Genomic DNA, 27,232 nt, shown 5'->3' with positions numbered 1-27,232 from the left:
ACAGGTATTTATATTTATTGTTACTGGGGTTATTTACAATAGTTAATGAGAATGGTTTTATTCAAATTCGGTTGAAAAACAAATCTCTCACCATGCAGAAAACTCAAACTCTAAGTGGATCAAGAACCTAGGAATTAAATCAGAGACACTGCACCTCTTAGAAGAAAAAGTAGGCCCAAATCTTCATCATGTCAGATTAGGCCCCAATTTTCTTAATAAGAGTCCTATAGCATAAGAATTAAAATAAAGAATCAATAAATGGGATGGGTTCAAACTAAAAAGCTTCTTCTCAGCAAAAGAAACAATCAATGAGGTAAATAGAGTCTACATTTTGGGAACAAATTTTTACCACATGCACATCATGCAGAACACTAAACTCTAGGATATATAAAGAACTCAAAAATTTTAAAACTAAAAAAAAAAAAAAACAAAAACAAATAACCCCATCAATAATGGGCCGAGGAACTGAATAGACAATTCTCAGAGGATCAACAAATATATGAAAAAATGTTCATAAGCTCTAGCAATCAGAGAAATGTAAATCAAAATTACTCTAAGGTATCATCTCACTCCAGTCAGTTACTATGGCAGTTACTATGAAGACAAATAACACTAAGTGTTGGTGAGGAGGACGGCGGGGTGGGGGTGTGTGTGGGGGGGTGGGGGGGGTGGAGGGGGGGAGGTGGGGGGGTGGGAGGGAAGGCACACTCATACATTGCTTGTGGGACTGTAAATTGGTACCACCAGTACTGAAAGTAGTATGGAGATTCCTTGGAAAATTTGGGATAGAACCAACATTTGACCTAGCTATCCCACTCCCTGGTCTATACCCAAAGGACTTTAAATCAGCACACTACAGGGACACAGCCACATCAATGTTTATAGAAGCACAATTTACAATAGCTAAACTATGGAGACAACCTAGACACCCTTCAGTAGATGAATGGATAAATAAAATGTGGAATATATACACAATAGAATATTATTCAACATTAAAAGAGAATAAAATCATGGCATTTGCAGGTAAATGGATGGAACTGGAGAATATAATGCCAAGTAAAGTTAACCAATCCCCCCCCAAAATGCCAAATGGTTTCTCTGATTTAAGGATGCTGATTCATAATGTGGTTAGGGGAGCATGGGAGGATTAGATGAACTCTAGATAGGGCAAAGGTGAGGGAGGGGAAGGGAGGAGGCATGGGTGTAGGAAAGATGGTGGAATGAGATGGACATCATTACCTTTAGTACATGTATGAAGACATGAATTGTGTGACTCTACTTTTTGTACAATCAGAGATATGAAAAATTGTGCTCTATATGTGTAATATGAATTATAATGCATTCTGCTGTCATATAAAACAAATTAGAATAAATTTAACAAAAGAAATTCAAGACTGAAATTCAAATGCCTTTTGATGACATGTATGGATATGACCAGTGTTTTATATATTGTAATTTCTGCCAGGAGTTCCTGGCCATCACTTCTTACTCAACTGACAGTAGAAGAATGACTTGCCTCTTTTTCTCCAAAAATACATGTCTCCTTTCTTTTCCTTCATAATTTTCCCATAGCACTTGATTTTATATCTTCTTGTACTCTCTTCAACTTCACATCCATGAGCAGTTTATTGGTGAATCCTGCTCCTCTCTATCATGTTGCCATGAAAGATTTCTCTCTTTAAATTGTATTTCTCCCCTTCTCTCCTTGGCCACCTGGAAAGTCAAAGATATTTTCTCCATTATTAAAGCTATTCAGAATTCTTCCAGATAGAATGTCAAACCTCAGGTTTCTCGTTTCCCATCTTGATTAATAGATACTTCTCTGTTGGCTTTAATTATAAATCACTTCTATTTGCCCCAAATAATTTTCCATCTTTGTTCTTGTAAGAACACACCTTTACTGGTCTCCTTTTTTGTTAACTCCATTCCCCTCATAGGATTTTCATTACGTCATGAATCTAGTTCGTCTTTCCTTTCATCCAGCTTTAGCTAATCTTTTGGTTTTTAAGGTACAAAGTAAAACAAATCAGAGAGGACTTTTGTCAGGGTGTAGCCATCTTTTACATGTCATTCCCCTACTCACTTCAGAGAGTAGTGTTCATGCATTCACATGTTTACCAAATCAGAGGCTGAAGAGCCAGGGAATGTGTTCTGTTCTTATTGTCCGTGTTCTCCCAGCACTTAGTGCAAGTCCCTGTACAAAGAAGCCACTGTATGTTCCTGTAGTGACTGACTACCTTCCCCATGCCTGATGCCTTCTGGGCTCTGGGACATAAAAAGGAATTGCCTGGGCTTTGATGAACTTACAATCCAACCTCCAGTGTGAAAAGGACACCTTACTATTGTTATGAGTGCTGTGATACAAGCAGGGACCTGCTGTATGGAAACACAGGAAAGATGTATCCAGGGAAGGTGAGCAGAGGTTTCAGGAAGAAGGTGGAACTGGAACCAGGCTTTGAAGGGGATTTTGCCAGAAGAGAACCTATGTAAGCAGAATAGTTCTGTGAATATTTTAGACTGTCGAAACAAGGATGAAAATAGCAACATGGTGAGGGCAGACATTCTGAACTCCGGTACCATTTTGGGGGGTTTTCTAGACAAACGATCTTGAGTATATCACTTATATGTGTCTGATTTCCCACCTTTTAAGTGGAAGTGATATAATAACATTTCTCTTAAAATATCTGTGAAGATCACATGAAATGATTGATGCATGTGTAAACCCACATGTAAAAACCTACTTCTAAGAAATTATATGAAAATAGCTTAATATCAATCTATTCTGCAAACATGGTATGATAGTCCCTCTTTGGAAGCCAATGGATATTTGTGGTTAAAGATTATTTTTATGTTACAAGTAGAGTACACCTTATCTGGAATGCTTGGGGCCAGAAGCGTTTCAGATTTCACATATATTTTTTAAATTTTGGAATATTTGTATGCACATAATAAGACATCTTGGGGATAGGACCCAAGTCTAAATATGACATCTAGTTATGTTTCATGAACACTTTATACACAAAAGCTGAAGATAATTTTATATAAATTTTGGGGGGTACTGGGGATTGAACTCAAGGGCACTTAACCAGTGAGCCACATCCCTAGACCTATTTTGTATTTAATTTAGAGACAGGGTCTCACTGGCTTGCTTAGTACCTTGGTTTTGCTGAGGCTGACTTTGAACTCATGATCCTGCTGCCTCAGCCTTCCTCCAACCCACTGGGATTACATGCGTGTGCTACCGTGCCCACGTTACACAATATTTTTAATAATTGTGGGCATGAAATAATTTTATGGAGTTTACCACTATGGCCTCATGTTGGCACTCAAAGTTTTGGATTTTGGAGCTTTTCAGATTTTAGATTTTTCAATTAGGTATGCTCAATTCATATATTATATATAACAATATATAATTATTAAAAATTATCATGATTTAAGCAAATCAAGTCTTAGGGTTAGAAAAACACATTATGGAAGTGAAATACCAGAGGAAATACCTGAAAGTGTATACATTTGGGGTGTGGGCATGGGGGGAAAATGTGTAGCAGGCAATTGTTATTATATGCTACTTGACTCATACAACATTTGGTTTAAAAAAGTAAAAGTAAATTAAAAAGTACAAATGGAAAAACTTGAAGGAGTGTGTTTGTGACCTAAGATCCTCTGTTCCATCATACTTCAAAACAAAAGCACATACCCCACTCCTTGGGCCTGACTGCATCCCCAAATTCCAATCCGACTTCATGATCAGAGGTAACCAAGGTTCTAAGTTTTTAATGGGGCCTGTACTATGTCCTCAAAGGGTGTTTTGGACTTCTGTTAAGTTCTTACTAGTTGTTCCAGTGACAAGTTGCAAGGAGTTTGTTGAGGGAGAGTCTGGAACTGGTTAGTGACCTTTTCTAGGCAGGAACCAGGGATACTAGAAATCCCAACGTGTAGTGTGCAAACAGCTGTGCACCAAAGGAGGGCTGTCCTGAATTTTTCATGACTTTTACATATCCCCCCAGACATTCATGTAGATCTAAAAAATTCCTGTAGTATCTAAGCCTAGAATTTAACTTTGTTATAAAATATCCATGGTGAATATTCTAAATTTTTTTGCAGAGTTTTAAATGTCACAATCAGTTTGAAGTTTAAGTATTGTGTATCATAAAAAAAAAATCATTGTCAACAACAAAGCCATTTGTAGTATTTGAGTCTCCAGTACAACATTAGCCATTGCATTGTAGTGATTTCACGCATGCATAGAAGAAGTACATATGTTCCCTATTTCAGAGTTGCAAATATAAAGGAAGTCTGCTGATAATCCACTAACTATATCATTTTTTATAAATCAAAATATATTTTGTGCATCTAGCTACTATGCTATGTCTTCCTGTGAAGCTATGCCCAAGCATTTCTGTATGTAGTTTATATTAAATTACTTTTTAAAAATCGATATTTATTTTATAGTTAAAACAGTATATTGAAATTATTCCTTAAGGTGGAATATATTGCCTATAAGCAATATATTACAGGACAGTGAAGAGGGTGTTAAATGTCTATTATGTAAGTGGGTAGGTCCAATAAGGTTGAATACAGCTATTATAAGAATTGAAAGTTCTTTAAAGTTGAGCTGGATTCCTCCTGTCATTATTAAATATCATTTCCAGATTTCAGTCATTTTCTACTTCCCTAGAAAGTAGCTGGAAAATAGCTACTCAGAACCGCCTTAAATTTTTTTCTTTTTCTTTCGTTCTTTTTTTTTTTTTTTTAGTCCAAAGGTGTCGATGATGTCATATCTTATGTCCAATAAGTTTGGCATTGTAAAACCTTTTCTGAGTATAATTTTACATGGCTCAAAGTTCAAAATCCACATTTCATGTGGAACCAGCCAAAGGACAGCAGCAGCCTTTCTGCTGTCTTTTCACAGCAGCCTTTCCTGAGCATCCCAGTTACAGGGCTGGTCCTGCTTCATGTGTGATTTGTGGGGCCCTGTGAGCTGGGGCCTGCTGCACTCTGCATTTTTCCCTTTGCACTGCTAATTCACCAAGCTAATTAGGCTAGTTAAGGGTCTATTAAGGCAGAAATCTGTTGGAGTTTAGTCTCATTCATTTCTTTCAGAGGAACTTGCAAGGAAGCTCCTGTCAGCTTTTGGAACAGGAACAGAATCTCAAAAGCTTGGCATGAGAAACAGCTGAAAGCGCCAACCTTCCAGGCCAAAGATTCTAGTCACAAAGAGTCCCAATTCAACTTGTTCCCTTGAGGCAAACTTCAAAGTATGCGGGAATCAAAAACTCATATAATGAAAATAAACCAAGGGGTAACACACTTAGCTTGGACTTGCTGGAAACACAGTTCTTCCACTCTTACCTCCATCCCCTCTTCCTCCAGAATAGCCTCCTGGTCCCTAATGACTTGTAAGAAAGAGAGAACAGGTTTTCTGATGTTCATTTACTTTTTTACCCATGTGCTTGTTTTATTACACACTTTAAAAATTATTCTTAATTTGTGGATGAAGAAATACATAAACATTGTTTTAATTTTCCTTTAGTGGTGTTTTTCTTTCTTTGTTTTTTCCCCTTACATAAAGTTTTAGGACAATATGTAATTTTGTCTGAGTACCAAATTTTTTTAATGATTGAAAAATCATTAAATGACTATAGTAGAGATAGAGTAAAGTACAATTTCAAAACACAGTATTTGCAGTTGTGGGGTTTTTGTTTTAGGTGAAATATCAGCTACTTAAAAAAATTTTAGAGCAGGGCATAAATGAAAACTTTTTTAGAGATTCATTTGGCCATTAGTCTCAATTTACCAGAATAAATCAACACCAGAGGTTTTAATCTCTTTGATTTCTCTTGTTTTTATGTGCTCTTGGCATTGCCTACTTTTCCCCCCACTGGTGAATTGCTTACCTCCAGGCTTTTTTGGGATGGCAAGAGAAGAATGGCATCCTCACAACCTGTATAAGGGCATTGTTCACACATCAGAGCACAAATTCAAAGAGCAAATGTCCAACCATGGTGACTACTGCAGTGGGTCATTCACACTTTTTGCTTGCACCTATATAGTACCATTTATCTGCAATCTTTTGTGATGATTTGATTAAAATTTAATGCATATTCAGCTAGTTGGTTTAAAAATTATCAAAGTGCTTGCAAAGTCTTGAAACTTGTGGTCTATGAAAATTAGAACTTTCCTATTGGAGTATTTTGCATTTCACAAAAGTGGACAAAAGCTGTGTTTGTTAGATAGCTCTTGCCTCATCTAATTTATTTAGGGTACTGAAATTTTTACCACCACTATTTTGGAATTCTGAAGTCCCTGCCATTTAGATTTGGATTATTGTCAACTACCAATTAGTGGAGAGAGGTATGGGACTGCTCTCCCCTTTAAGTTTTTTCCATGCCATTGAAACTTTACAGCAAACTTGCTATTAACTGGAATGGTCAGAGAATGTGGAGAACTGATTACTTGGATAAGGGAAGAGTTAATGAGGAAGCCCATTCTCTTAAAACTCTTGGACTTCTTTGTAAAATTAATTAGTACCCTTAATGGCCTTAGAAAACAAAGTGTGTAATATTAAACATCACTGAATATTTCTTTCAGAGAACAAGGTATTGCTATGCCTCAGTGTTCTCATTCTGTAAGTGCATTATTATTATAATACAGAACTGTAGTTGGAGAAGAGAGGAGACAGGACTGAACCTATGTTTCTCCCTGGCCTACATACTCTGGAATTCTTTTCACTCTTATCTCTGATATAAGTTGTTTCTTTATCAACAGGATAGACAGGCTCTGGAGCAGTTTATCAGGGATTAAATTTTAATTCCATAATTCATTCACTATATGATATTAGGCAATTTAATTCTGTTACTAAGTTTCCTCATCTGTAAAAGAGGCAAAATAGTAAGTAGGGTTTATAATAACCCCTTCATGCTAAATTTCCATACAAAAGCACTAAGGAAAATGCTTATTCCTAGAATTAGCCAAACTGCAAAGTCTTACGACACAGTTCTCAAGAGAGTCCTCAATTTCAACAGCTTGTGTTGGCCTACTTCCAATTTTGATAATTCATTGGAAGAATTCATAGAATTCACTGAAAACCATTGTTATCATTTATTACAGTGAAATGATACAAGAATCTAGGAGAGTTTCAATCTTTTAAGTTTTCCTTGTCCTCAGGATGTTCTGCTGTTCAAGTATCAATGGGAGGTAGTATGCATGGAGTTATTATCAACTTGGAATGCTTGTTTGAGCTTCAGTGTCCAGAGTTTTTATTGAGACTTGATTACATAGTCATGGTTGATTGATTGATTGTCTATGAGGTTGAACTAAGTCTCTAGTTTTCCTCCTCTCCACTGACGTTAAGCTGATACCACCTGGCCCATGGGCTACCATGAGTCACTTTGTGGCATAAACCAACAGGTATGAACAAAACCTAAACCTCTCTTTATTATACAACCTAGCACAGAGTAAGTACTCTCCTAAGTAAGTACTTATTTTATTATTAATTATCTTCTTTCTTTTATTAGAGGATCTCAAAATATTTTCCAATTTCTTCATTTTGTATTATGAAAATGTACAGACATACAGAAAATAATATTACATAACTACCTGTATAGCCACTGCTAGACCCAAAAATTAATATCATGCCATATTTATTTTATCTATTTAGATGACTGTGTATAAGGTATGCATAAAGAACATGTATTGATAGATAAATATATAATTTTTGTTTGTATCATTTGAAAATAAGTTGCAGGTATCAAAGCCATTCATCCCTAAAAACTTCAGCACACATGTCTGAAGAATAACCACAGTATCATTATTACAATTTAGAAAACTAATAACAATTCCCTAAAATGCCATATCCAGACTATACTCTAATTAAAGAAAAAATATGAGTTAATTGAGGGAGACTCTTCTTTCCAAAAAAAAAAAAAATAATAATGCTCATTCTCCCTCTCCTCTGTAGAAGAATCTAGGGTGGCTTCTTGTTTCTTACTGAATGAAGTCCAAACACTGGTGGCCACCATTCAAGGCTTTGTATGATTGTGAGTCTCATGTACTTCCCCTACATTCCCACATACATTTACATAACATTTCCTGAGTGTTTACTCTGTGCCAGCCATGGTGCGGGGTGCTTTATGTGCACGTCTCAGTTCCCACTGCTTCCCACCAGCAACTCTGTGCTCCAGTGATGGTGTCTCCATATCTGCACAAACTATGCCCACCATTATTAGGAGGAGTCATTCTGTCACCACAGAGGTTTGATTCCTTCCTTCCTTTCTTACTTAAGCTCTGACATAGACCTTTAGAAGTTCCCTGGTTTGGGAGTCTTCAAATTGTATCCGATGGGATCCACCTCACGGGTGAGGCAATGGCCAGGAGGATGAGTTAACTTCCTGCTCTGAAGCTCCCCTACTACCACTGTGCAAGAATTATCCACATTCAGTTGCTTTAAAAGTGGCTTTAATCAAACCCAGTCTGATCATTTTACCGAAGAAATGGAAGTGCAAAATAGTGAATGGATTTGCTCAGGTAGTCAAAGCTTGATTTTGAGAGAAGAACCTAACCTAAGGACTTTTGACTTCCTGTATATTACCCTCCGCCTCTGGAAAAGTTGCTTCCATGTTTAAAAACTACTCTCATTCTTCTCTGGTCCATTCCAATCCCTTATAGGATCAGGAGCATCTACATTCCCTCCACCACTAAATCTCCCAGCTGCTCAAGATTCTCTTCTCTGGTCCCTTAGAACCCTTTTAGTCTGAACTGCACACATTCAACACTTAATTGTGTGCACCAGAAAATCTTTTCTCCTCTTTTATATGTTTTAGTACTTTAAGAGTTGGGAGAACAACTTGGACTTTTAATTTGGTCCATGTAAATATTTAGTAAACATTCATTGATTAATTACTGTGTACCAGGCATCAATTAGGTGCTTTGGAGGTCAAAAAGATGACTCCCTGCTTCCAGAGACTCAAATTCTACTTGTGTAAATAGATTGTATTCTACAGTGTGAATGAAATGAAATGTCCTGTTCTGTGAGCAGGCAATAGGAAAGGCAACTCATTGTGATAGAAATGATCGACAAAATTCTTCTTTGTTTCTATCCATCATGGATCATGCAGTAAACACTTGTTGATTGACAGAGGGGTTTATTCCATCTTAGTTCGATGAAATATTATTCAAATTTGCTGCATTAAAAAAAAAATGAGAAGTGAATTTGGCTAAGGACCTATCTTGCCCATAATGGCAAAGAGGAAAATTTCATCTCTTTTTGGAGTTGTGATTACTCTGTAGGTGCAGGACTCAGAACACAGTGGCTGCTTAACAGTTACTTGTTGAACAGTTCTTGGTGCTTTGTATATGCTGAGTAAGCCCGTTTTTAAAAAGAGTACCATTCATTACCAATTTTTCCCATTGAATTCCATCAAAAACTGAAAGCATATTTTTAAATCACCTTATTCTGATTTAGTTCCCACTACTAGAAGATCTTACAAAATTCTCAGAAAAAAAGCAGTCCTTTTGAAATTCAAGGGAGACAGCTCCAAGAACACAACTATAGCATATTATCACTAAAGTCAATCAGATTCTGTGATTTCCAACTCTGAGACCACCTTCCTCTCATTGTTTATTCCCCCCAAACTCTGTTTTACCTGTTAGGTCATTCAAATTCCACTGGACATTTGTGTGACGGACTGGAAACTTCTGATCCAAAAAGATATCAGTGGAAGAGCCATGAGAAGTACTCATGGCTAATTATTTCTTGGAAGTACAACTAGACGTTAATTATGCCAAACCCACATTGTCATTTTTGGCAGGCACTCTATGGCAACCAGATGAAGAATACTTAAAAAATGCTATTCAATAATTTAACTTAGTTTATTGTGGCTTTGTTTATGGCTAACATCTGTTAGGGTCATTGAGATATAGTCCTGAAAAGGAAATCCATTAGAGGAATGACATCAAAGGTTTATTGTGGAAGAAGTTAGGGATCTGTAATGGCTCATGTAAATATACATTTATTTATGTTACTATGTAATTAATGTAGACTTCCTTACTAGATTCCATATTCCATAAGAGCAGGGAAACCTACCAACACCATTGTATCCCAGTACCTGATACTTATATGTTTAATATATTTTTGATGAACGTGTGAGCCTAAAAGAAGAATTTGATGCAATCTTGGAACACTCTTTGCCCAGTAAAGCGTATTTGTTAATCAGGATGAACTCACAGAAGATATACTAATAAAATTTTCAAAGGGTAAAATAATTGGGGAAAAGGTATAGGTTGGGCGAAATGAAATCATTGTTACTACAAACCTAAAAAAGAAGATAGGCATTTCCTAAGTTCCACCTAATTGCAATTGTTTTGAATAATTTTTGCCCCCATTTCTCAACTCTGAATTCAAAGGCTCATTGAAATGCATCACATTTTAAAAAGAAATCTATGTCCTACAACAGTAGTCTATGAGGATGCATGAGAAAAAAAGAGGTGTTTCAAATTGGATGTGAAAGGTATCTTCAGATGTTTGAAGAGCTGCTGGGGAAGAATCAAGCTAATCCATATGCTTCCAATCCTAGCAGAACTGGGATAAAAAATTGGAAGTGACAGGGAGCTAATTCTTGTTGTACCAATTAGAAACCATTCTCTTAACTTTCAGAGCTGTTTGGGTGTGAGAACTTCTTAAAAACTGAAGGTGTTCAATCCATCTGAGCAACTCTGGGGAATCTAAGCCACATAAGAGAGAGAGTAGATGACCTCAGGTGTTGTTCCAATCTTTTATGTTTATGCTTTGGCTTCAAAGAACTCATGAGCCCCATTAACCTAGATCCAAGAATATTTACCTCTAAGGGAATATCCTTTGTTCAGTTGTTAAGTACTTTATGATCTGGAAAGAAAGGTATTATATAGAGCATGATGCAATTTTTCTACAAGAGTGAAGCTGGACCTGTATTAAAAGTTAAGTATGTACATGAGCTGAACAAGTATTGTCACAAGAATAGTACCACAGGGGGGAGGGGCAAGCAGAAAAAATCAAAGTGATAGAGTGCCAGGGATCCCAGCAGCCTGGAGCAGGGCCCCGGAGATCCAGGCCAACTGATTCGCGTGGCCTGCCCTGCGGCTACAGAAGGCGTGGCGCCTCAGTGAAGCCATTAATTGGCAAGCAGGGAGGTTAGGGAAGGCCATTAGGTGGAATCCCACCAGCCAAGCCCACACGGACCCTTGGGCCGAGCACGGGTTCTCAGAAGGGGAAGGAAGCGGTACAGTCCCATCCCCCACAGCGGACACTCCGCCGAGGCAGTCAGCGGCCACCATCCGGGAAAGCTGAAGGATACACCGCCACTCTCCTTCAGAGTGCGACATCAAAACAGGTCGGTGTCATTCAGCTCACCCCCCAGACAGCGGGAATTCGCATAAAATCTCTCCTAGGCTTGCCGGGAGAGGGAGTATCAAGCTGAACCTCCATACAGACTAGGGGGAAACCAGAGTCTCCTGACCTCCAACCCCTCCTCCCAGTAGCAGCCAAAAGGAAACCTGGCTAGCCAGCACTGGGGGAGGGGCAAGCAGAAAAAATCAAAGTGATAGAGTGCCAGGGATCCCAGCAGCCTGCAGCAGGGCCCCGGAGATCCAGGCCAACTGATTCGCGTGGCCTGCCCTGCGGCTACAGAAGGCGTGGCGCCTCAGTGAAGCCATTAATTGGCAAGCAGGGAGGTTAGGGAAGGCCATTAGGTGGAATCCCACCAGCCAAGCCCACACGGACCCTTGGGCCGAGCACGGGATCTCAGAAGGGGAAGGAAGCGGTACAGTCCCATCCCCCACAGTGGACACTCCGCCGAGGCAGTCAGCGGCCACCATCCGGGAAAGCTGAAGGATACACCGCCACTCTCCTTCAGAGTGCAACATCAAAACAGCGGACACTCCATCCAGGCAGTCAGCGGCCACCATCTGGGAAAGCTGAAGAATACACCACCACTCTCCAACAGCTTGCAACATCAAAACAGCCAGCAGCAGGACCCCGGAGATCCAGGCCAACTGATTCACGCGGCCTGCCCCGCAGCTACAGAAGGCATGGAGCCTCAGAGAAGCCATTAATTAGCAAGCAGGGAGGTTAGGGACTGCCGTTAGGTGGAATCCCGCCAGCCAAGCCCACCGCCCACGCCCGGAACAGGCCCAGCGACCTGCCAACATTGTAGTCACGACACCACAATTGGAATAGGGACAGAGCAGAGCCGCCTTCCACTCCTGGAACAGGCCCAGAGAGCCGCCAGCGTGGTGGACACGTCACCCCAATTGGAGTAGGGGCACAGCCGCCGCCCGCACCTGCAAGGGAGACTTTTCAAGTATACAAGAGCAACATAAATAAATAGGGGGTAAATTTCAAAACACAACAGTTGCACCAAGCAGAAAGAAACGCGAGCAGTATGAAAAGACAAGGAAAGAAAGGACCACAAGCAATGCAGGTCAACTCAACTTTAGAAGAGGTAATAGCTGCAACAGATGGAATATCAGATAAAGAGTTCAGGATATATATGCTTCAGATGATCTGGAGTCTCAAGGAAGACATGAGACAGCAAAATCAGACAATGAAAGATCACATTGACAAACAAATCCAGGAAGTAAAAGATCAATTTCACAGGGAGATAGAGGTAATAAAAAACAAACAAATTGAAATTCTAGAAATGCAGGAAACAATAAACCAACTTAAAAACTCAATTGAGAATACTACCAGCAGAGTAGATCACTTAGAAGAGAGAACATCAGACAATGAAGACAAAGTATTTCAACTGGAAAAGAACATAGACAGCTCAGCAAGTCTGCTAAGAAACCATGAGCAGAACATCCAAGAATTATGGGACAATATCAAAAGACCAAATTTAAGAGTCATTGGGATACAGGAAGGCACAGAGCTCCATTCCAAAGGAATAAACAGTCTATTCAGTGAAATAATACGAGAAAACTTCCCAGAATTGAAGATTGAGACAGAATCCCAAATCCTAGAAGCCTACAGGACGCCGAATGTGCAAAATCAAAAGAGATCCACACCTAGACACATTATAATGAAGATGTCCAACATACAGAATAAGGAGAGAATTTTAAAAGCTGCAAGAGAAAGAAAGCAGATTACATTTAGGGGTAAACCAATCAGGATAACAGCTGATCTCTCAACACAGACTCTGAAAGCTAGAAGATCCTGGAATAACATATTTCAAACACTGAAAGACAATGGGCTCCAACCAAGAATCGTGTATCTGGCGAAATTAAGCTTCAGGTTAGAAGATGAAATTAAAACCTTCCACAATAAACAAAAGTTAAAAGAATTCGCAGCTAGAAAACCATCTCTTCAAAAAATCCTTGGCAAAACATTACAGGAAGAGGAAATGGAAAACAACATTGAAAACCAACAATGGGAGGTAGGACAGTAAAGGGGGGAAAGTAGTCAAAGAGGATAACAAATCAGGTTTAGTAACATCAATAAACAAATATGGATAGAAGAACAAACCATATCTCAATAATAACCCTAAATGTTAATGGCTTAAACTCACCAATTAAGAGACACAGGCTAGTAGAATGGATCAAAAAACAAGACCCAACAATATGCTGTCTACAGGAGACGCATTTGATAGGAAAAGATATACATAGACTGAAGGTGAAAGGTTGGGAAAAATCATATCACTCATATGGACCGCGGAAACAAGCAGGAGTGTCCATACTCATATCTAATAAAATAGATTTCAAGCCAAAGCTAATCAAAAGGGATATAGAAGGACACTTCATACTGCTCAAGGGAACCATACACCAACAAGACATAACAATCATAAATATATATGCCCCAAATAATGGTGCAGCTGTATTCATCAAGCAAACTCTTCTCAAGTTCAAGAGTCTAATAGACCAACATACAATAATCATGGGAGACTTCAACACACCTCTCTCACCACTGGACAGATCTTCCAAACAAAAGTTAAATAAGGAAACTATAGAACTCAATAACACAATTAACAACCTAGACTTAATTGACATATATAGACTATACCACCCAACATCAAGTAGCTACACTTTTTTCTCAGCAGCACATGGAACCTTCTCAAAAATAGACCATATACTATGTCACAGGGCAACTCTTAGACAATACAAAGGGGTAGAGATAATACCATGCATCTTATCTGATCATAATGGAATGAAACTGAAAATCAATGATAAAAGAAGAAAGGAAAAATCAAGCATCACCTGGAGAATGAACAATAGGTTGCTGAGTGATCAATGGGTTTTAGAAGACATCAAGGAGGAAATTAAAAAATTCCTAGAGTTAAATGAAAACACAGACACAACGTATCGGAATCTATGGGACACATTGAAAGCAGTTCTAAGAGGAAAATTCATTGCTTGGAGTTCATTCCTCAAAAAAAGAAAAAACCAACAAATAAATGATCTCATACTTCATCTCAAAATCCTAGAAAAAGAAGAGCAAAACAACAGCAAAAGAAGTAGAAGGCAAGAAATAATTAAAATCAGAGCTGAAATTAATGAAATTGAAACAAAAGAAACAATTGAAAAAATTGACAAAACTAAAAGCTGGTTCTTTGAAAAAATAAATAAAATTGACAGACCCTTAGCCATGCTAACGAAGAGAAGAAGAGAGAGAACCCAAATTACTAGCATATGGGATGAAAAAGGCAATATCACAACAGACACTTCAGAAATACAGAAGATAATCAGAAATTACTTTGAATCCTTATACTCCAATAAAATAGAAGATAGTGAAGGCATAGATAAATTCCTTGAGTCCTATGATCTGCCCAGATTGAGCCAGGAGGATATAGACAACCTAAACAGACCAATAACAATAGAGGAAATAGAAGAAACCATCAAAAGACTACCAACTAAGAAAAGCCCAGGACCGGATGGGTATACAGCAGAGTTTTACAAAACCTTTAAAGAGGAACTAACACCAATACTTTTCAAGCTATTTCAGGAAATAGAAAAAGAGGGAGAACTTCCAAATTCATTCTACGAGGCCAACATCACCCTGATTCCGAAACCAGACAAAGACACATCAAAGAAGGAAAACTACAGACCAATATCTCTAATGAACCTTGACGCAAAAATCCTCAATAAAATTCTGGCGAATCGGATTCAAATACATATCAAAAAAATTATACATCATGATCAAGTAGGATTCATCCCTGGGATGCAAGGCTGGTTTAATATACGGAAATCAATAAATGTTATTCACCACATCAATAGACTTAAAAATAAGAACCATATGATCATCTCAATAGATGCAGAAAAAGCATTCGACAAAGTACAGCATCCCTTTATGTTCAAAACGCTAGAAAAATTAGGGATAACAGGATCATACCTCAACATTGTAAAAGCAATCTATGATAAGCCACAGGCCAGCATCATTCTGAATGGAGAAAAATTGAAGGCATTCCCTCTAAGATCTGGTACAAGACAGGGATGCCCTCTCTCACCACTTCTGTTCAACATAGTCCTCGAAACACTGGCCAGAGCAATTAGACAGTCAAAAGAAATTAAAGGCATAAAAATAGGAAAAGAAGAACTTAAATTATCACTATTTGCAGATGATATGATTCTATACCTAGCAGACCCAAAAGGGTCTACAAAGAAGCTATTAGAGCTAATAAATGAATTCAGCAAAGTGGCAGGATATAAGATCAACACGCATAAATCAAAGGCATTCCTGTATATCAGCGACAAATCCTCTGAAACAGAAATGAGGACAACTACTCCATTCACAATATCCCCCCAAAAAATAAAATACCTGGGAATCAACCTAACAAAAGAGGTGAAAGATTTATACAATGAAAATTACAGAACCCTAAAGAAAGACATAGAAGAAGACCTTAGAAGATGGAAAAACATACCCTGCTCATGGATAGGCAGAACTAACATCATCAAAATGGCGATATTACCAAAAGTTCTCTATAAGTTCAATGCAATGCCAATCAAAATCCCAACAGCATATCTTGTAGAAATAGATAAAAGAATCATGAAATTCATATGGAATAATAAAAGACCCAGAATAGCAAAAACAATACTAAGCAGGAAGTGTGAATCAGGCGGTATAGCGATACCAGACTTCAAACTATACTACAGAGCAATAGTAACAAAAACAGCATGGTACTGGTACCAAAACAGGCGGGTGGACCAATGGTACAGAATAGAGGACACAGTAACCAATCCACAAAACTACAACTATCTTATTTTTGATAAAGGGGCTAAAAGCATGCAATGGAGGAAGGATAGCATCTTCAACAAATGGTGCTGGGAAAACTGGAAATCCATTTGCACCAAAATGAATCTGAATCCCTATCTCTCGCCGTGCACAAAAGTTAACTCAAAATGGATCAAGGAGCTTGATATTAAATCAGAGACATGGCATCTGATAGAAGAAAAAGTTGGTTATGATCTACACGCTGTGGGATCAGGCTCCAAATTCCTCAATAGGACACCCATAGCGCTAGAGTTAACAAATAGAATCAACAAATGGGACTTACTCAAACTAAAAAGTTTTTTCTCAGCAAAAGAAACAATAAGAGAGATAAATAGGGAGCCTACATCCTGGGAACAAATCTTTACTCCACACACTTCAGATAGAGCCCTAATAACCAGAATATACAAAGAACTCAAAAAATTAGACAATAAGATAACAAATAACCCAATCAATAAATGGGCCAAGGACCTGAACAGACACTTCTCAGAGGAGGACATACAATCAATCAACAAGTACATGAAAAAATGCTCACCATCGCTAGCAGTCAGAGAAATGCAAATCAAAACTACCCTAAGATACCATCTCACTCCAGTAAGACTGGCAGCCATTAGGAAGTCAAACAACAATAAGTGCTGGAGAGGATGCGGGGAAAAGGGCACTCTTGTTCATTGCTGGTGGGACTGCAAATTGGTGCAGCCAATTTGGAAAGCAGTATGGAGATTTCTCGGAAAGCTGGGAATGGAACCACCATTTGACCCAGCTATTCCCCTTCTGGGTCTATTCCCTAAAGCCCTAACAAGAGCATGCTACAGGGACACTGCTACATCGATGTTCATAGCAGCTCAATTCACGATAGCAAGACTGTGGAACCAGCCTAGATGCCCTTCAATAGATGAATGGATAAAAAAAATGTGGCATTTATACACTATGGAGTATTACTCTGCATTAAAAAATGACAAAATTATAGAATTTGGAGGGAAATGGATGGCATTAGAGCAGATTATGCTAAGTGAAGCTAGTCAATCTTTAAAAAACAAATACCAAATGACTCCTTTGATATAAGGGGTGTAAACAAGGACAGGGTAGGGACGAAGAGCTTGAGAAGAATATTTTCAGTAAACAGGGATGAGAGGTGGGAGGGAAAGGGAGTGAGAAGGGAAATTGCATGGAAATGGAAGGCGATCCTCAGGGTTATACAAAATGTCATATAAGAGGTAAGGAGGGGTAAGTCAAGAGAATACAAATGGAAGACATGATTTATAGTAGAAGGGGTAGAGAGAGAAAAGGGGAGGGGAGGGGAGGGGAGGGGAGGGGGGATAGTAGACAATAGGACAGACAGCAGAATACATCAGACACTAGAAAGGCAATATGTCAATCAATGGAAGGGTAACTGATGTGATACAGCAATTTGTATACGGGGTAAAAGCGGGAGTTCATAATCCACTTGAATCAAACCGTGTAATATGATGTATTAAGAACTATGTAATGTTATGAACGACCAATAAAAAAAAAAAAAGAAGAGAACTAGAATGAATGAATGAATGAATAAATAAATAAATAAATAAATAAATAAATAAATAAAGTATTGTGACAGAAATGAGGGGCAGTGTTTGGAAGCATCACAAACCTTTCAGTATAAAGCAATATTTTCAATTAAAAAAAAAAAAGAATAGTACCACAGCTAACAGAAAGAAGGTCTTAAAGTTATGGCACTAGTGTTTTCAAAGGTGTTAGCTAAATAAAAGCTAAATGAGATAAAGATGGTTTAATTTTTTTGCATTAATTCTAAGCAATACTGGCCAGAATTGCAGTGGATAGGTGTGGCTATACCATCCATTTAGCATAATTTGGAGATTAATATAGATTGCAGTGGTAACAACCCTAAGCCTGGTTCTTCCCTGACCATTGAAGACCACAGTCAATTCAACATTGCTTAGTGGGTCTCTGTGTGTCAAGTATTGAAGGAGCAAGGGAGAATGAAACCATGCTGCCTGCCCTTAAGGAGCTAACATCCAGGTAGCCCCTCGTTTTGACTGATAATATTAATACTTCCCGGACACTTACTTGTGTTATACCCTGTACAGTCAATGCGATTTTTGTTCCCATTTGTAGATGGGGATGCTAAGGTAAGAGGGACTGAGTGAACAGTCTATGGTAACACAGTCAGTAAGAAATGGAGACAGGACTGAACTCAGGCACTCTGGCTTCAGAGTTCACAAGCTTAAAATGTACTTTGAAGTAAAGCACAATTCTTCCTTTCATGCTGTTCAGGGGAGACTCACTCATCCAAACTGACTGCTGACAACAAACGCATGTGATATATAATCATTGGAGAGTGCCTACAAAACCCATTGGTACTCATCCAATTCCAGTTCAATTAACGCATACGGAAAACCTACAGCATATTAGGTACTGTGCTGATTTCACAGTAACCATCTCATTCAACCCTAATGCCTTTGTTAAGCAAATATTATCTCTATTTTAGAGATGAGAATATTGAGAGGTGGAAGTTGACCTATCTAGGTTCATATAGTTTCTGAGTAGTAGTAGTACTGGTATTTAAATCCAGGTCTCCAGATTCTAAACCCAGGTCTCCAGATTCTAAGTGTTTTCTGTAACATAATAAATGCCATTTTTTAAATAAAGAGTACAAGTCTGTGGTGGTTAGTACATTTGAAGTCATGCAAGCATCATCATCATTTAATTCCAACATTTCCATCACCCCAAAAGATACCCTGCCCTCATTAGCTGTCATTTCTCATTTCTTTTTTCCCACAGCTCCTACTGTGTCTCTATGCTTTTTATAGACATTTCATATAAATGGAAACAAAAAAATATGTGGCCTTTTATGCCTACCTTCTTTTACTTAGTATATTGTGCTTGGTATATTGTTTTCAAGGTTCATCTGCTTTGTTTTGTTTTGTTTTAAAATCTACTTATTTGTCGATGGCCATCTGGATTGTTTTCACTTTGGGGCTATTATAAAGAGTGCTCTTACTGCACTCATATACTAAGTTTTTGTGTGAACATGTTTTCAGTTCCCTTGGATATATTCCTAATATTAGAACTGCTGGATGATAAGGTAACTGGATGATAAGTTAAACAACTTTCTGAGGAGCTACCAAACTATTTTCCAAGAAGGCTATACCATTTTACATTCCCACCAGCAATGAATAAAAGATCCAGTTTCTTCATATTATCACTAATCCTGGTTATTTTCCTTTTGTTATTGTTACAGCCATCCCAGTGGGTGTAAACTAATCTCATTATGTTTTGAAAGGCATTTCCCTAATGACTTATGTTGACCATCCCTTCATGCACTTATTGGCTATTGCTGTGTTTTTGAAGATATGTCTATTCAAATCCTTTCCCCATTTTTAAATTGTAGTTTTCAAAAAAAATTTTTTTATTTGGTATTTTTAGATATACATGACAGTAGAGTCTATTTTGACATATTTATACAAACATGGAGTATATCTTATTCTAATTAGGATCCCAATGTTGTGGTTGTACATGATGTGGAGATTTCAAAGTGGATTGTCTTTTAGAAGTTATTTATATAGCCTGGATTCGAGACCCTTATCAGATATATGATTTGAGAATATTTTCTCCCAGAAACCTGTGTGTTGTCTTTATTTTCTTAGTTTTTAATTTTGACACCATCTAATTTTTGTTTTTTTGTGCCTTTGGTGTCATGCTTAAGAAATCATTGCCCAGTTCAAGGGCATGAAGGTTAAAATGTAAAAATCATCTTTAAGACTTTCTTTTCTGCCATAATGGAGAGACGCATGATCACAAATTTCTCTTTGCTGTTTTAAGTGAACCAAAGCCACTATTTGGTGTGGAAAATTGGGCTTATATTTTTTACGAGGGGATAGGAAAATGACATTAAATTAAAGAATTCATAAATTATCTCTTAAATTGATAATTTATATAAAGTGCTTATTATAGGGCACCAAATAAATTCTAGATATTATTACCTTAATCATTATAATTATCTTGAGATTTAAAAATCAATGTTCTGAATAAAATAATAGAAAATAATAAAAACTTGGGATTCATGACTAAGAAAAAAGCATTAGAAGAAAAGACACATTAACATGTGATGGCTGAGAATTGAGATGGCTTCCCTAAGCCTGCTCATCTGGTAACCTAAAGGGTAGCACTTACACCTCTAGCCAAGAGAAAAGCCCCCTAATTTTGACTATCTTCGTTTACACCTTGTTTCAAACTTATTATATCAATGTACATTCAGGATTTTAAGGGATGGTTTACATATTGTTAGAACAATGTAACTTGACTTTTGGTTCACATTATCCTATCACAGAACTGGCAATTTGTGGGCCACATTCCTCTTAAAGCCCCTCTTACTCCAACAGAATTCATTGGGCACACTTTATTGCAAGCAACTTGTCCTGGCTTTGACACTGTATTAGTCAGGTCTTCAGGTTTGGGGGACCAATTTGAGGTTCTTGGTTGTTCTGGGGGAGCTGTCAGTACTACAGTATTCATAGGCATACTGGAGTATGTGGTAATAATACCCATGTACTTAGACATATACCAGTATTCCACACAGCACTCTTGATTGTTGTGTGTTTGAAAGTAATAGCATCAATAGTCAATGATTTAAAACTCTACTTCCTCAATAGAAAAATAGAAATCAGAATTCACTGAATTCAAATGGTTAATAAACACAAGTTCAATTTAACCAGTAAGACAACAATTGAAAATTATAACTGGCATATTTCTCACTTATTAGATTGGTAAAAATTAGAGTTTGCCAAAGGTGGAAGAGATGGCATTCATAAGCTGTTGGTGGGAGTGGCGTTTGGTACATTGATTTTGGTAGTCCTCAAAATGTCAAATGTACATTTCCTTTGATTTAGACATTCCATTTCTAGGAAAACAATTTAGCTTAGCAGAAAAACATAAGTAGACAAAACTTTGTGTACAAACATGTTTGTTGTAGTTTCATTGGTAACACTGAAATATTGGAAATATAGAAATGTGCTAAGTGTGGAGGTACACACCTGTTATCCCAGTGACTTAGGAAACTGAGGCAGGAGGATTGTAAGTTTTAGGTCAGTCTCAGTAACTTAGTGAACCTGTCTCAAAACAAAAAAATTAAAAGAGCTGGGGATACAGCTCACTGATAAAGTGCCCCTGCATTCAAACCCCATGATTTGGAAAAAAAAAAATAAACAAGAAATAGAAAAAAGAAAATCTTTATCTTCAACTGGACTTTATGGTTGAATAAACTCAAACATAGTGTGATTCATTCTTTTAAAAAATTTATGTGCATACATATGTGTATGTGCATGCACACATATGTACTTATACACACACACACACACACACACACACAAATAGACAAAATGGTATGCAGTAATTACCTCTGGGATATAGAAATAGGGGAAAAGAAGAGTTTAATGGTTTGATTTTTGCTTTATATATTATTATAATGTCTGATATTTAAAAAAATCACTTGTATCACTTTTGTAATTTTTAAAAAGTAAATCTAAAGTGCACTTCTGAATTGGAAACTAGCCAGCAATGCACTTCAATTGTGTATTAATGACACTTTAAATATATTTTTTGTAAAGTGTTCACAGGATACCAGCTATTTTTCTTTGAAGTGAAAACTGTTTGGGGAATCTCTAAAACTCAGGAGTTAAGGTATGAATGAACAGAAACCAAGAAAACTAGAGATGAGATTATCTTGTACATACTATGACAATGACAGATTTGAACAGTGACACAAGTTTAAGTTCTTACCAACAAAATACATGCTGGAGGGGGGACCTTGTTTTGTTGACAATATAACACACAAGCGTCTAAAGTCCTGAGGGTCAACAGTTTTTTTGCAGAAACTACTCTACATCTTAAAAGATGCTAGTCTTCAGTTAAGTGGAATCCAGACAATTCAGCTTTCCTGAGGTGCTGACAGTTCCCAAGCTTCTGAAGGGAACACAACAATAACAACACATTTACAGAGCACCTCTTCTGTTCCTGGCATTGCTCTGTTCCTTCTGTAGACAGAAGGATACTATTTAAAAGTCAAAGGTTGAACAGTCTGGATTTTCCCCTTCCAGTATGTCACACACACCGCACACTCCCACTTCTTAGCCTAGAAAAGAACTCTAATAATATCTATGCCAACCCTCCTCTCAGACTGATGCAAGGCTGCAGTGTGGTCGTGCTGGCTGAAGAGCTTTTAGAGCTGTGAAGTCCTCGATGAAGAGGTCAGCATTTTAGCACAGATGTGACTCTGTCATTTTGAAAGTGGGAGATTTTCAAAGATGAGCATGTATTTAGGTTTTTTATGGTTTGGCAGAACTGTATCTTGTTTTTAAAGACTTTAAAAACACTGGTATTTTAAAGCTTTTATTATATATTGAAGTTGCATCTGATATAAAGTGAGTTAGATGTAATCCTTCTACACTAGAAGTCACAGATGTTTTATTAAAATAATACCAATGTTAAAGGTCAAAAAATTAAAAAACAGTCCTGTTTGACTTTTTAGAGATATTGTCATGGGACAGACTAAAAATTCCTTACATCATTTGCAATAATAAAATGAAACTATCCCTCAATTTAGTAAAAATACTACGAGGCAGGTAATTTGCAGACAAGAACCTTTTATTTTAAACCACAAATAGTCAGCAGGTGGCCACAACTATCCATGTTTCATTAAAATCACATAAAACCTAGGTACAAAAGCACCACTGATTATTGCTCTAGAAAAACTGCATGAAAAATTTAAATATGCACAGTAAAAACACCACATATGCACAGGACCAAGTTTTTTAAAGCAAATGTATGGAATGCTGAGTCAATTTTACAAACAGCTTCCAATATTAAATTGATATTTATTTTGCTTGAGGATGATGGAGATTTCCAAAAAGTACTATGAGAGGGCAAAATGTCCATCCTTATATATTTTGTAAGCCAACTAGTGGACTCCTAAAAAATTAGCATTTACAAAATACTTGGTAAAAATAGCTTTTAAAAGTTGTCTCAAGAGGTACATAAAATCAACCCCAATTTTCATGATAATTCATTCTCTCTCGTTATCTACAGATTCAGTTTTCTGAGCCTGTGAAAAAGAAAGAAAAAAGAATATAGTTATCACTTAAACTACGATAGCCAAGGAAAAGTCCACCCACTAACACACAAGCTTTTGAACATATGTTTTTTTGCAGCTCTACTGTACAACCTACTTCAACTCTGGGTGGAGAACAGACAAGGCAGGAGCACATGATGCCAACACTCTGCTGCGTTTATTGCTCTCTGCTTTTCAAACAGCCACAGAAACCTTACCTGCAAACCCCCACTGCTCATAATAAAAAACATCGCACTACTATCTGATTCTAGTCACTGCAAACATGCAGAATTTTCTACTGTACCCTTAACTCTCACTGTTTCAATTTGCCCCTTTACTGACAGTGTGCTGGGTGGGGTACTTCTGGAGGCTGAGACATTAACAGTTGAGCGAGAGATGTGGATCTGCAATAACATTACAGGCAATAAAAAGAGACATTATGAACATGCTATCACTGGTTGAAGGATTGAGCAGTTTTTAAGACACTGATTCAATCAGTGGGAGGTATTTATGGAAAGTACCTCTTCAGCTTTAGTTTCACCATTTTCAGATGGTGTAGTACCTTCCTTTCCAGCTTCCTGCTTTTCCTCCTTCTTTCCTTTAGCACCTCTGCTAATCTTTGTTCCAGGTTCTTTCTAACAGAAGATCAAAGCACAAGGAAACACAGTATGTTAGACACAGTGTGGTTAGCCAAGATCAATTAACCTCTGTCCAAGTACAATGATGCCCACCATGGTGGCCTTTTAGAGGAAACTGAGGGCCCAGTTATTCTGAGTTTTAACTGAGTTACACTGAGTCTCCAGGAAAATCTAATAGCCTGCTTTGAAAGCCCATTGGACTTTCCCTTCCCTTGGAAAACAAGATGGCAGCCCTCATTTACTGGTTGGGTGGACCACCTCTCCACAGTGAGAAGTGATTCTGCCATTGAGAGGGCAGCAGCAGGACTTGGTGACATAGGAAACAGAGCAGGGGAGAACCTGGCTGTGGTGACTTTGCTGCTGCTTTCCAACAAGACATCTCATATGGAAATATGTGGCTTGCATGACTTGAAAGCTGAGAAAGCACTTGAAAACAAAGGCTCAGATGAGGAAAAGTTTCCTAATTTTAAGACCAAGCTACCTAAGTGAGTTCTGTTTCTGAAATCAACAACTCACATCACCATACAGTTTCAGGCAATTCACAACAGGAATGGTGCTCTGAAGGGCAGAGCACAGAAAAGCAATTTGGGGGGTAAGTTCTTGATAATTATATACTTCAGTTTCCTCACCTGCAAAACAGGATGTTTATATCTACTTCAACTGAGTTGATGTGAGTGTTATATGGTCAAACAATCAGAACAGTGTCTGGCATAGTATGAGCTAATTATTTACCAATTATCTGCTGGCATTAATGAGTATTTTGTTATTATTAGTTATGAGACTGGCCTTCTACCAGCAGTTATGTGAGGTCAGAAGCCCCTCCCTGCAGGCCCATCCAGGAACCGTGTGAACTGCATGTTCTGAGACAGCTGCCAATACCCCGGTGGACACGAGGCTTCCCAGAGCAACCTGCTCTGACTTCCTGCGCCTCATTGACCAAATGGAAAACACATTCAGCTAAAGCATAAAACTGTGCTTTATGCCTTTTAAGAAAACCCATAATAGTGGTAATGGCTTTCTGGTCAGAACATTTTAGCCTGAACCATTAAACATGGAGTTTCCTTGGATGATTTTTGGGTAAGGAATTATAATTTATTCATTGTTTTAAAAACCAAAGGTGGGAGGAAGGGAGCACCTCTTACCTTAGCAGATGCTTTTCTTGGTTTAGGTTCAGGTTTTGGTGGAGCAGGTTTCTGCAAAGATAAGTTATACAAATGCTGACAAGGAGAATTGTTAGCACTAAGAGGAACTCAAAAGGACTGCAAAGACAACTGTCCATTTTGAGTTCTACTTTGTTCATTCAAAGGCGATTGCACCCTATTTTCAGCATCAGGGAATAGCATAAAGACTTTGGCATTTCATTAACTATTTTCATCCTGGGTTTGCAAGCCAATGGTAGGTGAGATTGAAAGCCGACCCATTATTCCCCAGTCCAGAATAGCTCTCTGGGAACAGAGTTAAGCTTCTATCACTGATGTCTCTGTAATTCCTTTTATCACAGCATAGCAGCAAGAGGAATGACTCAGGCCCTTGGCCAAACGGCTCAATGAATTCAGTTGCATTGGCTGTCCCCAAAGTCTAGAAACCACAGCACAATCACAGGCAAAGCCCATCTAGTAATGAAGGCTGCTGTCTCTGAAGTAGTTCAAATCACTTCCAAATCCTTTCCGCTCTGATGTAGATTTCAACTTCTCTATCCAAGCTTCTTCTTACTTTCATCTTTTCCCATGCTAGCTTAAGGTGACAATCTCTCGCCCACTCAGACACTGAGCTCATTTGTCACTACTGCTTTCATTAGAACACAATTATAGTGATAACATGTCCACCGTTGGCTCCTAAAGTTTAAGAGTTTGCAGCTAATATTAGCAAGAGAGCCCTCTAGGAACTATTTTCTCCTGTCTTATGTGGTTTCTCTCCTATTCTCAGAAGCAGTTCCTAAAGCCCTCTGGCCATGGTTCTTCCTCCATAGAGCCAGCTCCACAGGGTCTGAGACCAAGAGGCACTTGTGGACACTGGGGAAAGATAACCAGTTTAAACCATGGGTTCTCTGTAGATATTTTCAGGCAAATATTCTCATAGAGCTAGAAAAAAATGTACATTTTCTCCAAGCACTAGAAGAATGGTTTTTAAATAGAAAACACTGGCCAGGGTCTCTTTCTATGGAGAAAAAATTTATGTCCTCCTCTAAGTCTCCAAGAGGTTAAGGGTCATATTGAATCTGGCCCTTTTCATCCAGGGCATAAAGTGCAACTATAAGCAATGCAACTCCAGAAGACAGACTGTTAGAAATGACTTTTCAAATACCAAAAATAAAACTGAGCTTGAAAAGTAAGGAAAGTTTTTATTAATCTTTTTACACCCTAAATCTGCAGACTGTTCCCCAAATAAAGCAGCTTTCATTGATCTTAAATTTTCACGATCTAAAACACTTGTTATTCTAAGTTTTGACATATTAATAGACACATTTTCTCAATTTACAATGAGTAATTTCTTTTTATATTTTCTGTGAGACAGACCTTTCACCCTGCCTCAACAGTCAGTGATTTTGATGGGACCAAGAGTGGAAGTTGTGTAGTCTATAATACTGCTAGCCTTGGAGGAGGCTGTGTTGGCACACAGAGTGATCTCAGTGAAGGGGCTCATATAGTTGGTTCCTGGCATTCAGGGAAAGTCTTCTTTTAAATTTTGGTTTTCCTTTGACATACAAGGACCATTCCTTTAACTGACTAGAGGTTCACAACAGCATCTGTAGTTCTTAAATCCTTCTGCTGGCTCTGATACCTCTACCTTACAAGAACTCAAGAACTCACTTAAACCAAACTCAGCTACACTTCTGAACTTGTGACCAGTCCTAATACCCATTTCCGTGTACAGGTATGGGCTGTGGACAAAATCCAGCTTGCAGCTCTTATAACATCCAGTGTCAGGATAAACATTATCAGCCAACAGGTCAAGCCCTTTCTACCACCTTCCCAGTGAGCTGCTTGGGCTGCAGGAATCTGACCAAAATCCTCCACTAAAGTCAGACTGATCTGTCTGGTAGTAGAATGAGAACCAGTACATCAGGAGGGCAGCAGGATGGAGCACAAGAGCCAGTGTGGTGTACACAAAGGCTGGTGAGGAAGACTGAAGCACAACTATGGTTGAGGCTCCACCACACCTGCCCATTCCAGTTTCAATTCTAATCCCCACTCATAGAAGACTCCAAGTAACAAGGTAAAATCACTATATTTCCAAAGATGTTCCAGGTCTGAAATG

At 38.1% G+C, this 27,232-nt stretch overlaps 1 protein-coding gene across 3 annotated transcripts in view; it reads right to left on the bottom strand.

Annotated features, from left to right (window-relative positions):
- Positions 1–23,052: 23,052 nt before the first annotated feature.
- Hmgn3 (high mobility group nucleosomal binding domain 3) overlaps positions 23,053–27,232 on the bottom strand; it is a 30,940-nt gene continuing 26,760 nt past the window's right edge. Inside the window, exons 4-7 of one of the 3 annotated variants that reach the window (XM_026410842.2) lie at positions 25,117–25,167; positions 23,858–23,971; positions 23,648–23,740; positions 23,053–23,330 (exon numbers count right to left, since the gene is read on the bottom strand). In XM_026410842.2, the coding sequence (XP_026266627.1) occupies positions 23,292–23,330; positions 23,648–23,740; positions 23,858–23,971; positions 25,117–25,167 (297 nt within the window). In that variant the 3' untranslated portion in view covers positions 23,053–23,291. Of the gene's footprint in view, positions 23,331–23,640; positions 23,741–23,857; positions 23,972–25,116; positions 25,168–27,232 lie in introns of all 3 variants that reach the window. The other 2 variants (XM_026410846.2, XM_026410854.2) reach the window with 2 other exon arrangements.

Source organism: Urocitellus parryii, chromosome 8 (genome assembly GCF_045843805.1).
Source record: "Urocitellus parryii isolate mUroPar1 chromosome 8, mUroPar1.hap1, whole genome shotgun sequence".
Classification (NCBI taxonomy): domain Eukaryota; kingdom Metazoa; phylum Chordata; class Mammalia; order Rodentia; family Sciuridae; genus Urocitellus; species Urocitellus parryii.
Note: the sequence above shows the minus strand (reverse complement) of the source record. Positions and strands in the feature narration are given on the sequence as shown.